The sequence below is a fragment of the Diabrotica undecimpunctata genome, chromosome 5 (genome assembly GCF_040954645.1).
Source record: "Diabrotica undecimpunctata isolate CICGRU chromosome 5, icDiaUnde3, whole genome shotgun sequence".
Taxonomy (NCBI): Eukaryota; Metazoa; Arthropoda; class Insecta; order Coleoptera; family Chrysomelidae; genus Diabrotica; species Diabrotica undecimpunctata.
Window position 1 is genome coordinate 112,447,891 of NC_092807.1, and position 17,108 is coordinate 112,464,998.

Here is a 17,108-nt window from a genome sequence, read left to right on the forward strand (position 1 = left end):
AATTTTATTACTTTGAACATAGACCTGAACAAAATTATATATCGTTTTAAATTATTACCTTTCTATTCTGATTGGTATAATTAATTTATGTAGGTGCTTCAAGCTCTTTTAGAACTTGAATATTATATTTTTTGGAATACGTTAAATTTTATATTTAGAATTACATATTTTTGTAACACAAAAAAATGATAGAGCTAATTAAAACGAACAAATCAGATAATTCGTGCCCTACTAAATTCTTGAACGATGTGTAGTATTAAAGTAGTATAAAAGACGTATTTTAGAAATACTGAGATAAACACAGTAATCTCAAAGTATCAGAAGTATCAAAAATATTCTATTGCAATACATAATTGCTTTTCAATAGAAAACTAGGGCACACGTATTGAATACTCTAAACGTCTTGTTTTAAAATACTTTTGCTGCACTTTAAGCTAACCTTCTAGATTCAGCAGTTTTATAAACATACTTGGCTTAGTAACGAGTTGATCTGTAATAGAATCTTAATGTTATAAAAAGGTAAGCAAAAAGGCATCGGGTCACTTAATAATCGTAATTCATTCATAATCGATATTCGTAATTTAAGATGTAAAGACGTTGTCAATTAAATAAATATTGTCATCAAGTATAAGTTATCCAGTTGTAAATAGTACTAAATAAATACGATGCATTCCAACTTAATAAATTTATCAGTTCTCCTCTCACTAGTCAAGATGTAGTTGAGTAAGAAAGATCGCCAATTCATTTAGGCAATAATATGGTGGCGATACGAGATACCACATATATCCATATGCAGATACGGAAAAAACTATCGTTAGTATTTACGATTAACGATCACAAAATTAGCGAGATACATTACAAGAGATACTAGCATGTTTTCGCTTAAGTCGACTTTACACTTCATGATTTGTCATGTGATTTGTCATATAATTTGGTCATAGAGTGGAATTTACATGTTTACACTGTGTGATTTGTCATATGATTTTGTCATAAGCACTGTCATGCGGCTCGTTATAGCTTGTCACAGGAGAACCTATTCCGCATGATAAAATCATATGATTTTCGGTAATAATACCGTCCTATAATACCAACATATTTAAATGTCACGTCTTATTATTATGTCAATTAAGCGGCATTTCCTTACCGAGAGACAACATCCTTTATTTATTTATTTATTTTTTATTTTATTATTTATTTAGTTTATTTTATTCTTATTTTAGTGTTGTATAGTCTTCTTAGTCATAATTTTAGTTTAGTTTCTTTATTAATTATTTTTAATTTGGTATAATATAAACACTAAATTTGATATGCCCCGTCCAATTTTTCTTCGCAAGAGCCACCTGCGAGCCCAAAGGCGTCTGATCTTTTTTGTCTTACTATTAGCTGTACGCAGTTGTTGTTCGTGTATTATTATTAAAAATTGGGAAGCCATTGCAAGCAAAGATTTATTTTCCAACCTAATAGCTATTACCTATACTGTGTCTTATACATCTATAAGACACAGCCATAAACAAAAAGAAAAATGAATAAAACCTCATTGTCACTCATATCATAAGTCATAACTTATTATTCAGTTTAAACACGATTTTTTAAAACATCATAGAAACGAGGAATCATATAAACAAATCTCATATGATATTGTCATATGATAAAATTATGTAGTGTAAAGTCGACTTTATTATAATCTATTTCTAATGAGTGTAGAGTAATAAAATCTCATGAAGTATTCAAAAGCGCTACAGGGTAATCCGTCAATAAATTCCGTCCGCATTGCAAAATTCTGTCGTTTCATAAAGAGCAGGTAGGTATCACCCTGTTTTAAGGGATTAGTCCATTGTTATCGACAGATAAACACTGAGCCAGAGGCGCGCTAGTGGGTTAATTGACAAAAGAATATCGCACCCTTATTCAAAAAGAGAAATAACTCAAAATTTGCGTTTATTGAGTTTTCATCATAAAGTGAAATAACTATGCAAGGAGAATGTCTAGTGCAACCTTTGGCGCCTTACGATGAAAAATGAAGGAGATAGATGACAGTGTTTCTCTTTTTGACTAACAGGCGGGAACAAGTTGATACCGATAAAGTGATCAAATTTAGTAATGAGTCGGCGTTAGGAGAGGTAAGAGCTGTGCAGTGAGTTAAAAAGGTGAAGTAACACGAAATCATTTGGTGTTATACTATCAGGTAATTATTTAATATACGTTTATTTTTTCCAAAAGTGCATTAATTTAGAGTTGTTTCACTTTATTAGAAAGGTTGACATCGTTTTTCCTGTAACATTGTGACTTATTACAGTTTAGTATAAATTACATCAGAGGATTATAAAAAACATTTTAAGTTAATGCATTCTTTGATTAAAATATTTAACCAAATCATGAGTGATTAAGTATTGCTTCAGTATTATATTATTTAGATATCAGAAAAATAGTAATTTTTTGTGTTACTTCTGTTTATTAATTATTGTCCAATTATTTTATAATTTAAACTTGAAAACTAATTATTGTTAGTAAGTGGTTATTTAATATTTTTTATTATATAAAACATCATTTTAAGCGGTATCTTTATTTTTAGACTTTAAGATGTCTTCGAGAGCACGAAAAATACTCGGCTTAGTTGTTGAAAATACTGTGCTGAATTCTAAATATATGTCATCGGATTATAATTCAACTGAGAAATCTAATCATGCGGTGAGTATTTAAAATTTTTACATAATATTTAACTGAGCATTGCCTCTAATTCCTCTTTTGATTTTAGTTATTAAGTGAAAATAGTTTCGCTGTTGAGATCCAGAAGAATGTTAACATGGAGGTTAAAATGGCACCGGAACCAGTGGATAGTAACGATAACTCAGTTGAAGTAGCTGTAATAGTAAGTACTTAAAGCTTGTAAACTGAATCACAAATTTACTGTTTAATTAGTATTTTAATACCATAACCATAAATTATAATAATTATGCTGTTTAATTACAGAAATCTCAGTTTGCAAACATACAACCCTTAGTACCTTATGATGATACTGACGGTAGTTTATCTGACAATGAAGATATTGTTACTGGATGCTTAACTACGGAGGAAGGACATCGTCTTATTCAGTCTTCATCAAATAGTTCATCATCGTCAGCTTCATCTTTGGATTCATCCGATAGTTTATCTTCGGGCTCGTCCAATTGTTCTCCATTACCAGCAAAAGTAAACTTACTAACCCATATTAATCAAAACGTGACTGTTGATCAACTGGACAGTGATGGCGTTGTAAGTTATTATTTATGACTATTGATAGTTATTATAGATAATTTATACTATTAAATTATATTGATCTTTTAGGTAGTAAATCGTCGTCCCAGGGAGTTACAAAAGGTTCAAGATTATTATATTTCTCCTTTATGTACTGATGAAAGTGATGTTGACTTAAGCGATACAGATCCAACATTCATTAACATTGAATCTAAAAGAAAGAGAAACTACTTTTTTGAAAATTTGAGATCTTCTTCCACCAGTTCGGCAGATTCCTATCGTTCTTCTGGTAATTATATTCCAAAAAAGGGACGCAAACGGACTAAAAATCCTTCCCAATGGAAACAGAATAAACTTAAGCGCAGGCGTAATACAGGAAAATCATATGTATCCATGTCGCAAACAAAAAAGACTATTCCAGCCAGGTGTCTTAAAGAACCATGTACAGAAAAATGTAGACTTAAATGCACTACAAATATTAATATAGAGTGTAGGTACGACCTTTTTAAGAAGTTTTGGGATTTAGGTGATTTAAGTAAACAAAGAGCATACATAAGTGCCAGTATGATTGACATTCAGCCTAAATACAAATATAGCAATGCTCAGAGACCCAGACACAACAATAAAGCATTTCATTTCATTGTGAATAATACGACGATTAGAGTTTGTAAAACTTTTTACAAGGCTACATTGGACATCTCCGATAGGATGATATTTACGGTACAGAATAAAATGAACAACAACGATTTTTCGCAAACTGATTTTAGAGGCAGACATGACAGTCATAGAAAAATTAGTCCAGAATTACGAGCTGCAATCATTGAGCACATTCAATCTATCCCTAAAATTGAATCACACTACCTTCGAGCTTCTACAACAAAGGAATATATTGATGGCAGCAAAAATATCAAAGATTTGTTCAATGATTTTAAGCTAAAACAAGAAAATGACAATAGAGACGCAGGTACTTATAGTAAATATTATAAAATATTTACAACGGAATTTAATCTCTCCTTTTTTCAACCAAAAAAGGATCAATGTGATCTATGCACCTCGTATAATAATTCTAATGCTGACCAAAAGAAGAACCTGGAAGAAAAATACCAAACGCATATAAAAGAGAAAAACTATAGTAGGATTGAAAAGTTTAATGATCGCAGAGAAATAAATAAAAATATCAAAGTAGTTGTGTTTGATTTAGAAGCGGTGTTGCAATGCCCAAGAGGTAACTCTTCTTCCTTTTACTATAAGTCTAAGCTTAATTGCTACAACTTAACTTTAACCGAATTAACACCACAGGATTTTAAGGTAGCCTACAAAAATGTACACTGCTATTTTTGGTCGGAGAGTGAGGCTAAACGTGGGGCTATAGAAATCGGATCATGTGTATGGGCATATCTAAAAGCTATAACTGATGAAGACGATGATGAAAAGGAAGTAATTTTCTATTCGGACAATTGTTGTGGCCAGAATAAAAATAAATATTTAACATCTCTTTATCTTCATGCTGTGCAAACATTGACAATAAAAAGCATAACACATAAATATTTAATAAGAGGACACACGCAGAATGAGGCTGATAGTGTCCATAGCCTAATTGAAAAGGAAATTAAAAAAAATTTAAAATCTGGACCGATATACACACCAGACCAATATATTGCTTTAATTAAAAATGCCAAAAAGTCTCCACCTTCGATAATTGTTCATGAACTAAATTTTGAATCATTTCACGATTTAAAATTATTGCAAGAAGAATGGGGATATAATTATTCAACTAATACACAGGGACATAATGTTAATTGGAACGAAATTAAAATTTTGAAAATCGCTAAAGAAAATCCTTTTTCCATGTATTATAAAACATCATACAAAGATGAAAATTACCGGGAAGTAAATGTTAGAAATAAACGGAAGAAAATGAAACTAATTACAGAAATAGAACTTAAAGCAGCCTATTGTGATAAACAAAAAATAAGTGACAATAAGAAAAAAGACTTACAAGAACTAATTTCAAAAGGATTAGTTCCTTCATTTTATGCTGGGTTTTATAATTCTATATTTTAAGTTTTTTTTTTAAATATATTGATTATAACGATTATGAGTATAATCAAACTTAGGTATTAATTGTTTAATAAGAATGTGTTATTTAATTTTGTATATCCCAATGTAAAATGTTTTCTCTAATAATTATAGATAAAACAAAAAACACGACTTTTTATTTACAACAATCGTATTATATTTGTGAACAAAGATTAATATTTCAGTGGTTTATTTTTTTAGTATAAGCCAATACCGCAATAAGTCTAAATAGTTCACCTACATGATACGTGACTTTAATATAAAACTGCATTATTTATAATTGTTTCGACTTTGTCTAAATTATGATATTATATTTTTCATCAAAGAGTAAAATAAATATGAACTTTTTTTATAAAATTAATTTATACGTATTACAGTTTAAAAATATAATAATATGGAACCACAATATAATAATGCATTAGTTACACTACCCACTCCTACTTTTGGAATGACTATAAAACCATTTTTATATATTTTTTTTTGCAAATTAAGTTGTCTATAAAATATTATCAAACTTTAAATGCGTTTTCCCACCAAATTGAAATTTTGAGTTATTTCTTTTTCTGAATAAAGGTGCGATATGCATTCTTAAAAATCATATTAAAGGAAATAAAAATGTAATACAGCATAACAGTGTTATTAAAAAAATATAAAATGTAACAATAAAATATATACGAACCGAAATCGGGAAATACTCACAAACACACACGAATGAACTTTACATATTGAAACACTTGTGGGGAGTTTAAATCAATTTATTCACAAAAACTACAAAAACTTTACTGGATACGTTATTACAATTCTACATCACTATAGTCTTCATCCGAAGAACTGTCATCATCCCCTGGTGTTATAATTATAGGGTCAACCACCTGATCGACCAAGTTGTCCAGTTCCCACATTTTATCTTCCTTCACTATCACTTTCCAGTAATAGTGCCTTTCGATTGTGCTTTTCCCAGGAAAAAATCATACTTTTTAAAGTTTTCCATAAAAGTTTTCTGGATATCAAAGGAATATCGTTATCTTGGCTTATCTCCATTAGTATTTTGTCAAGGGTGGGTATTTCCTTTTTAAAATAAAACGAATGAACTTTTCTTCGAATGTCACGTTTGGTGTCTTCACCTAAGATTTTTATTGGTCTTCCTGATTTTCTCTTGCATGGACTTAACTGGCCTGATATCTTTCTTTCTCGCAATAATTTAAAAATCGTGGACTGTCCAATTCCAGTCATTCGGGCACATCGCTCAACACTTTCTTGCACAGACAAACTAGGGTGATCGTGTTTTATGCAATCATATACATTTAAAATTATAACTTTTTCACTAACAGATAGCGGAGAATTTTTTACACCTCTTTTCTTTGGAGTAAATGTCGCCATTTTATAACTTTTTCACTATTTCTATATCACAATATTACTGTACGTTTAATTGGTGTAGTAACAATTACTAACTCGAATGTCGAATGATAATAATAAAATAAAAGAGGGATTATAATGAAAGTGTAAGTAAAACCTCATTACGCGTTATTTGTCTTCATGTTGATTTATTTTAGCTCTTAGTAATATTAGGAGGTGCGTCATACCCTTATCAGTTTCTTCTAATGCTTTTATTCGTTCAGTAAGGAAGTGAATTTGTTTTTATAAATAAAAATGTAATTAGCTTTAATGACCATATAATGGAATACGAGTTTGAAGAATAAGTTAATCGAAAAATTAAATAAAATTGGTTATCACAAAATATCCAAAATATGATATTTTGAGGTACATCAATTTTTGACGACGAAGTTGACATCCGTCCATTTGCCTACGCCCATGACGACACCGAAATTCAGGCAAATTTTATGACACTTCATGATTTATTACTCTACACTCATTTGAAACCAATTATAGAGGTAGATCAAAATGTATGTTTCCTTCTATAATTACGATTGAAGCTCGAATGTTTCCGATCGAATTTAACACCGTCTAAAATAACATGGTCTGCGTTGCCAGGTGTACGATAATTACCGTTCTATATGATAATTTTAACTTTGTCTGCAACATAAGATAGTACATGTTCATTAAAATATACGATAATTTCAGTTGATGCTATGATCATCCTCCATGAGATATTAACTGGAGTATCTCGTGTAACATATATAAACGTTGAAATGAAAACAAACATTTCTCGGGCGCTAAACATCAATATCTTAAGTCGACGCAAACAAAATAAAATAAAAATTATTGGATGAATTGGAATGGGAACTTGTTTACCTATTTTTGGAATAGGTTTTACCTAAATTTGTGGAATTAAATACATTTTTCGAAAGCGATAAAGCAGTTATAACAAATTTGCACCGTGAAATTACTACAATGTATAAAATATCTATTGCTTACTTGCATGGACCCTCAATATGTAAGACAAACTAATGTTAACACAATTGATCCTCAATTTACTACAATTGTCAACATTAACAACATGTATCTAGGAATTAGGGTGAGACAAAATATGAATGATTTGATATGAAGGATTTTTACGAAAGATGCAAGCGTTTCTTGATTACAGGTTGTATTACATAATATGGTGTATATTACTATATAAAAGTTTCTTATATCTCAAAATATACAGGGTGTTTCATTAAAAAAAGATAAGTTTGTTCCACCACATCAATACGGACGGCCCTATATATTTGAAAACATTTTTTTAGTATGATCCTATCGATGTTTGGGCTTTAATCTAAATAATTTTTGTCGTATCTCTTACAACAAATCAGTAATTGGACTACTGTCACACCCTGTATATATATTAAATATTATATATATATATATATATATATACATATATATATATATATATATATATATATATATATATATATGTATATATATATATATAATATTTAATATATATATATATATATATATATATAAATATATATATATATATATAAATATATATATATATATATATATATATATATATATATATATATATATATATATATATATATATATATATATATCTTTAAGGAATATGACCGTTTAATTTAATATAAAAAAAAGTGCACTCGTAAGTGAATGGAATGTTTTTGGTCAACTTGGAGATAAAAAAGACAAGAGTTGTTCTACTTTATCTATTTATTGAAGACGTTTCGCCCACTGTTCAATGAGCATCATCAGATCATCTAAATGGGTGTTATTAGCGATACATCTAATATGAAAAACAATTAAGTAAATGATCTTACCTTTAAAAGATCTGTAGCATTAAAATGTTATTATTGCGAAGAAACATCAAAAATTAATCTACTAAATACATTAGCAAAAACAAAGAAACATAGAACGCCGGAAGATTCATATATATATATATTTATATATATATATATATATATATATATATATATATATATATATATATATATATATATATATATATGTATTTAGTAGATTAATTTTTGATGGTTTCTTCGCAATAATAACATTTTAATGCTACAGATCTTTTAAAGGTAAGATCATTTACTTAATTGTTTTTCATATTAGATGTATCGCTAATAACACTCTTTTAGATGATCTGATGATGCTCATTGAACAGTGGGCGAAACGTCTTCAATAAATAGATAAAGTAGCACAACTCTTGTCTTTTTTATCTCCAAGTTGACCAAAAACATCCCATTCACTTACGAGTGCACTTTTATATATATATATATATATATATATATATATATATAGATCCGTCTTCTCTTGTTTTAGATACCGTCTCTTGAGAGATTGCAGCTCTGAACAAGTCGACGGAACTGCAATTATACCAGTTTCTCAGAATGTTGAGCCAGGAGATGCGTCTTCTTTCAATACTTCGTTTTCCCTGCATTATGATTTGTAGCAACACATATTTATCCCCTCTCATAATGTGGCCGAGATATTGTAACTTTCTTATCTTAATCATATTCATGATTTCCATTTCATTTGTCATCTTTCTGAGGACCTCAACATTTGTTATTCGGTCTACCCAACTTATTTTTAATATTCTTCGGTAGGTCCGCATCTCGAATGCTTTAAGTCGATCGCTCACCTCTTTCTTTAAGGTCCAGGCCTCCACCCCATACAGCAGCACCGAAAACACATATGAACGTAAGATTTTTATTTTGAGTTGCAAACTAAGATCTCTACTACATAATACTTTTCTCATCTTATTAAATGTTGCTCTAGCTTGTCCAATTCTCATTTTTATTTCTTCTGTATACTCGTTATTTTCATTAATAATTGTACCAAGATATCTGTATTTTTTTACTTTTTTTATTGAAACCCCTCTTATATTTAAAATGTCTTGTTGTGTTTTGTAAATTGTCATAAATTTTGTTTTATTAGCATTAAGCGTTAGTCCGCTTTCCTCACTAACATTTACTACATTATCTAAAGGTGTCTGTCGACCTTGTATATTCTCTGCAATTAGTATAGTATCATAGGCATATCTGATATTGTTGATGGGTCTGCCGTTGACTTTTATTGCAATTGTTACATTTTCGAGTTATTTTTTAATTATTTCTTCCGAATATAAATTGAATAATAAGGGGGAGAGTATGCAACCTTGTATTACGCCTCTTTTTAATCTCTACTTCTTCCGAAAGTTCTTTGCCTACTCTAACTTTTGCTGTTTGGTTAAAGTAGAGATGAGTTATTATTCTTAAGTCTTTTTTTGTCAATGTGTTTATCGTTAAGTAACTGTATAAGACGGTTGTGACGGACCTTATCGAACGCCTTGTTGTAATTAATAAAACAAACATAGAGTGGTTGGTTTACATCCATAAATCTTTGCATAAGGACGTTAAATCCAAATAATGCCGCTCGTGTATCCATGGCATTCCTAAATCCAAATTGGGTTTCAGTGATGTCTTGTTCCACTTTTCTGAGAATTCTTAAATGGGTAATTTTTAAGAATATTTTTAGTGTGTGACTAATTAGACTAATTATACGGTGGTTATTATATTCCCTTGCATTAAGTTTTTTTGGTAATGTAATAAATGTTGATTTGAGCCAATCTCTCGGAATAATACCCGTATTATATATAGTATTATATAAGTCTACTAATACATTGAACTGATCTTCTGATATTAATTTAATTATTTCAGTTAGAATTGTGTCAGGCCCGGCAGTTTTATTAGATTTTGCCAGATTTATTGCATGTATTATTATTTCATCCTTAGTTATATTTGGACCTATATCATGTTTCTCGCAATCTTGTTGTGTCCTGTCATCCTCAAACAATTCTTGGACGTATTCTCTCCATCTGTTTAGTTTGCCTTTGATATCAGATATTATTTTACCATTCGTATCAACTAGGGTGTTGGGTGTTGTTGGACCGTCTTATACCTGCTAATTCTTTAATTTTTTTGTGCAATTCAAAACTGTCATAATTTCTCTGGAGTTCTTTTACATCTAAACATTTGTCGTTGTACCACTTCTCTTTATCTGCCCGTATTTTTATCCTGAACTCCTTGTGTGTGGCTTTGTATTCGTATACATTTTTGTTTTTGTATGATCTTCTTTGGTCCATTAGTTGCCGGATCTTATCTGTCATCCATGAAGTCTTAGTTTCATCGATTTTGTGACTACTCAGCGTATCTTTAATTGGCATCAATAATGTGTTCTTAAATGTTTCCCATCTTTCGTTGGAATTTTCGTTATCATTGATTATTGTTTTGCTTAACCCCTCGTTAATTTTCAACGTTAGTTCCCTTTTATATTCGGTTGTTTTAGCAGAGTGCTTGTTTGTCGTGTCTTTTGTTGATTTTTTATTTTCTTTAAGTGGATTTTGAATTTAACGATTACTGGATTGTGGTCTGATGACACATCTGTTCCTGGATATGTCTTTCCGATTTGATGGAGTTACGGTATCTCTTATTGATAAGGATATGATCTATCTGGTTTCTGATAATTTTTTCTTTGCTATCCATAGGTGATTTCCATGTATATAATCTACGTGATGGTAACTGAAAGAATTAATTTGTTGCTATCATTTTAAACTCCTGACAGAATTCCGTCAGTCTTTCCTCTCTTTCGTTTCTTATTCCTAGTCCGAATTCATCAATAATGTCTTGGAATTTACCTTTTCCTAATTTGACAATAAAATCTCCCATTGTTATTGTTATATCTTTATTATTAGTGTTGTTTAGTGCTTTTTTAATGTCATTGTAGATCTTTTATTTTATTTTCATATTTATCTGCAGTGGGGGCGTATACCTGTAAGATAATAAGAGTTCCATGCGCTCTTTGAGCTGTGATCATTACCACTCTCTTCGATATAGGAAAAAAACAAGTTACAGCCTGGCAAAAACTGCAATCAACCACTATCGCGATGCCATCTTCATTTCCTGAGTAGTATATTTTGGCACTGTCGAGTTTGATTTCGCCAGATCTAGGCCATCTGGTCTCGCTTAGTCCCATTATATTGATTTTAAATCGCCTTATCTCATGTATTACATTGTGGATCTTCCCTGCTTGATATGTAGTTTTCACATTCCAGGTACCTATTTGCAGTTCGTTTATATTTTTGTGCCTGATGCGCAGTTTTCACATGTTGGCGACCTGGGAGGCCCCGCGGTCTAAGTGAGAATTGCCTCACTTGTCGGATCTTGGTGTTCGATATCCATGATCAGTAATTGTGAAATTGTCATTTAATAGCCATGAAAATTGACAAGAGATATATATTTAAAGATCTTTAATGTAGTGGTTTCTCGTTGCCTTCTACATCCTTATGCCGTTGACTACTTCTTTGATTCATCCGCCTTCGGAGTTGATTTCTCAACTCCAGGACAAAAAAGTGCCCTATTACTTTCCAGCTCATCCGCCCGTAGCCGTTGGTCAGTAAGTGAGATATTGCTTATACCGGCAATTACTTGGTTTCTATCTGCATTGGATAGATGTATATAGATGCATATAGATAGATGTTGCCCATCTTCTACCACGTGGAGGTTGCAGATTTAGATTTTTCTTTCATTGGGATTAAGACCTTTTGGCATTTCCTAATCCCTCTAGAGCTCTGCTAAAATTTTTTTTATATATTATTACTCTTGATATTTATAGTATTTATTATTCTTATTTATTTTTATACGCAAAATCAGGCCATTTATACTTTTATATTTTAGATGCACAAAAACAACACACTTAACTATGCTTCAGCTATGCAACAACTTAATCAATTACCAGACACTTATTTTGAATCTGCAAAATTATGTATGGAGCAATGTAAAGATGCAGGTAAATATGAATAGGTACTTCTTTTAATGTACTTTAAAGCTACTTAGCAGGTTATTATTTTTATAAATATAGTCCGTGTTTTAATTAAAAACTAGTGATTTTGCCCGTCACCATGTGACAGGCATCCAATAAATTGCCATATACTTGGGCTATAATTGTTATAAACAAATAAGATATTATTTTTAAAAAGTTACTAAGTTTGTGCCTAATAAATGTCGTAGGACAACTTTTTTTTATTTTTAACTTGTGTCAAATCTCTAGTTATACGAATATGAAAAAATAATATTTAAAATAAATATCGTTACAATCTTATAAATATTATAACTAGACTTCGGCAAATATGCAAATAAAAATGTAGAAAATATGCGCATAAATATGCACGTGTTTACCCGAAAATATGCAAATATTTTACAAAATATGCATACAAATAAATAAAAAAATCGTAAAATAGTAACAATTTTATTTAAAAAAAAAAGTGTACATAACTAAATATTTCCTACTATTCATTAAGATTTACATTTATTTTAAGTAACTACATCATTTTTAAGTATGAATAAACTTATTTAGAATTATGGTAACAATAAATGACCAAGTGGTGTTCAAAATTTTCTAACAAAAACTTGTGGCTTCTGTCTGAGTACATATATTTATATATGGAAAAACTTCGTTCAACATCAACTGATGTAACGGGAGCATTTTTCAAACTAACCAAAACATTTGGTTCTAAATTAATTGTTTCCGAAATATTTCCAGCTAGAACACTGACTACTTCAGAAAGAATATGGTAACCTTTATTTTTTTCCATAGTAGCTTCAAATTTTTTTAAAATATCTTTTCCAATATTACCTCTAACGTTCCGACAACATGACGCAAATTCTTTTATTAATGCTGTACTTTCGAACAATGACAGTTTTGGTGATTCTAACTGAGTAATTGTTTTTTGAACAAAACTAAAATTTGATTTTATAAATGAAAGTTCTTGTTGAAGCAAGTTACTCTGAAAAGTTTGTTTAGAATCCAAAAGAGATTGGGAACTTTCATCTGTTATCGTATCAATTATGTTCTTTATTTTAACAAAATGATCTGCATAAAAATTAGCTGCTTCTAACCATGTTCCCCATCGCGTTAAAATAGGTTGTAATGGAAGAGGAATGTTAGGTAGCATTTCTTTATAAAGTTGAATTCTTATAGGAGATTTAAGAAATACTTTTTTGACACTGGATATCATGGTATTTACAAGAGGAAACTTTTTTCGTATTTCCTCTGCAACTCTGTTTAATCCATGCGCTACACAAGTAACATGTATTAAATCTGGGAAAAATATTTTTAAATTTTGTCCTGCTTTCACCATATAAGGAGCAGCATCCGATAAAATAAGCAGTAATTTATTAGAAGGAATAGTTGTCGGAAGAAAAAAAAGTTGCTAATGTTTCTTGTATAAAACGCGAAATTGTTAAAGCATTTGTTTTCTCAAATTGCTGGCATGAAATAAGATGAGATTTTGGTAAGGTATCTTCTTTAAGAACACCAACCAATAAATGAGCAATATACTTTCCTGAGGAATCAGTGATTTCGTCTACAGATATGTAAAAATAATTATCTGCAATTTCTTCCTTAATATTAATTAACACCGACGAGTATAGCCCGTTCACATTATTTCTTCTTAGAGACCGATCACTTGGAACATTAAGTTTGCAATATTTTTTTAGAAACGAACTAAAATTTACATTTGCTAATTTTGAAAGCGGTATGTTTGAAGACACTAATGCGCGACACAAGTCTTCATTAAAAGTTTCTTGCTCATCTAATTTTTTTGAAGTAGATTGGAAACATTTAGCCATTGAAGTTTTCCTCCTATTTTTCCTTTTTTTGCAATGTGTGAAGCAGTTCTCACATGTTGGTCTATCTGAAATTTCTTCTCACATGCTATCTATAAATAAAAATAAAAATCTTTATTTTAACCCAACCTTTAAAATATAAAAATATACAAGGTGTTTTTGGTTAATCAAATAACTGGTTTGGAAAAAAAACACCCGCTAAGTGTTTTAAATGCAGTATTAATCCACAAATTAGTTTTTGTTACTAACCATTAGTACATCATATAACTTATTTTAAAATTCAACAAGTTTTTTTTTTGTTAATTCAATTACAATAAAAATAATTGTGTTTTAGAATAGCTGACTTCATAAAAAAAAGTAAAGGTGAAAAATTTTTCTAAATACACACCATTGTATTGTACCATGGATAATTTTTTCTCACTAAAGGAAGCTATTTTTCATTTAAAAACAACCTACGAGTACTAAATTTCAAGTAAATACGTTTATTGGTTTTAAAGTTATTGTTGTTATTAACTAAAAGAATTTATTTTTTTTTAATTTTAACACCCTGTATCTCGAAAAGTAAATAAGTTTGACCCCTCATTAACTATATCGTTTTGTTCAATTTTTCGAGAAGTATCTACAGTCAAACGTTGTAAGTGTCATTTGGAAACACCCTGTATGTATGAAATATTAGATATTTAATAGAAAATATTAGATACTTACAATTTTGCCACAGACTGAACAGTAGATTTTTCCCATATCCATAGACAGCTCTTTATAAGGTTTAATCCAAGTTGAAGCACTGGTTGTTTTAGGCATTATAAAATCACAATCTTCCTTTTTGTTACGCACAACGAGTGTTTACGCTTTGAATATCAAAACAAAAATGATTTACAAATCTGAGCATTAAATTAGAAATGTTTAGGTACCTAATTCAATAAACTGGGAGATTTTGGAAAATCCCTAAATTAGGAACAAAACTATTAGCCGTTTACCTGCTGTTAAGATACAATAAATTGTAGATAGATTTGGGGATTAGATCATAAAATGCAAATGAGCGAACCCTTAGCGATTATCCAATAACTGAATGCCTCAGTGACCGAGACTTTCTAAGAATGTTGAGGGCTACTTAAATTGATACTTCTTCTGATTACTTCTTTGAAATTGTAAATGTTTTGTACCTGTAGAGATTACGTACTTAGATCATTTCTTGATTAAAATGACTACAAAATTTTATACAAGAATTGAAATAAATTGGTATGTTTAAAAATTTTCAAATACAGTACAAAAATCTGAACTTTTATGCACCTTTTGCAAACTTTTATACAAATATGCCAAAATATGAAATATTTGCATAAAATATGCACAATATGCAAAATATGCAATATGCATATTTGCCGAAGTCTAATTATAACATTGCTTATGACTATTTATTTTTAATTATATTTATAAGCTCGTTTAAAAAATATTGCATTAATGCATTTTGATTTTTTTTTAGCTAAGACCTTAAACGATAAATGTATTGCAGCTTATGAACTTGCCAAATGTATGTACTTTTGCAATCCTGAGGTAATTTGATAAAATACTACAAGTTTATACTTAATAACTTATATTTTTTTTACAGAAGTATTTCCTTCCCTAAACTTTACTGGATACGTGGTCACAGTGTTTAGTATAAATTAAAAAAAAAATAAATAGTTTGTAACAAGTAAGTGTTTCATTGACCCACTATTGCAAGAGTTTTCTTACTGTTGTAAAACTTTATATAAAATGTTATAAAATTGGAAAAAAATATTTTTACCTAACTGTGTTTTACAAAAAAAAAGTATGTGCTCTTTTGGAAAAAAGTATGCTTAAAACTTGAATTATTTTAACCCGCCGTTACACGCGTCTTCTATTGTGACGTGGTTGCACGCGTATGAGCGTCGCCCTCACCTACATCAATTCGACTTATTTCGAGGAAGAATGAATTTAAACATATATAAAACTAAAATGGGTTATACTCACATATCATAGAAAGTCTCATAAACCATTTTTTTTATTAATTTAACAAAACAAAAGTCATAAAATAATATAGATCAAAAGTATAAAAATGTCAAATACATAAAGCAAAAATAATATGATAATATACAAAAAAATAATCAATACACAAATGAAAAGTTTTAAAAATATTGCACAAATCTAAAAATAATGAATCCATCTACTCAGATTCTTCCTCCTCTATTTCCCAACAGGAATTACACAAAGTTTTTGTGTGTTCCTTACAAATTGGTCTTCTACAATTTGGCTTGTTCATTCGTAACATTTGATGTGGTCTAATCAGTTCTAAAGCCAGATTTTTTAGAAATTTATGTCGTGGTAATTCAATACTAGTATTTTCATAATAAATAATATGACAGTTTATGCCACAAATATTTAACAGACTGAAGAAAATTGTAAGTGGCCATCTACAACTTATTCTTGAAACTGAATATAAAGATTTTAATTTATCGACCACATCTACACCAGATTTGGTTTGGTTGTAATTAACACTTCAGTCTTTTTAGCATTACCTGTTTTATGGTCGATAATATCTTGATTGTGCAAAGTTGACAAAACTAAAACATTTTTGTTTTTCTTTGGTACGTAGGAGGTAAGTAAGCATTCTTTCCCAAAAGCAAAAATAGATGTATTTTCGTTCCTTTCTTTCGTAGCGAGAAAAATTGTTGGTATCTCACGCTTGTTTTTTCTTAGAGTACCCACTAA

General features: G+C 29.8%; 2 protein-coding genes across 2 annotated transcripts in view; both read left to right on the plus strand.

The window, feature by feature from the left end:
• The window catches only part of LOC140440749 (general odorant-binding protein 19a-like), a 30,425-nt gene extending 14,354 nt beyond the window's left edge, over window positions 1-16,071 (plus strand). Inside the window, exons 5-7 of the mRNA XM_072531122.1 lie at window positions 12,432-12,543; window positions 15,862-15,932; window positions 15,988-16,071. Of these exons, the coding sequence (XP_072387223.1) occupies window positions 12,432-12,543; window positions 15,862-15,932; window positions 15,988-16,005 (201 nt within the window). The 3' untranslated portion in view covers window positions 16,006-16,071. The remainder of the gene's footprint in view (window positions 1-12,431; window positions 12,544-15,861; window positions 15,933-15,987) is intronic.
• Window positions 2,581-5,298, plus strand: LOC140440916 (uncharacterized). Its single transcript, XM_072531276.1, has 4 exons — window positions 2,581-2,688; window positions 2,756-2,869; window positions 2,971-3,252; window positions 3,325-5,298. The coding sequence occupies exons 1-4, from the start codon at window positions 2,581-2,583 to the stop codon at window positions 5,296-5,298; spliced, it is 2,478 nt and encodes an 825-aa protein (XP_072387377.1).
• Window positions 16,072-17,108: the final 1,037 nt, after the last annotated feature.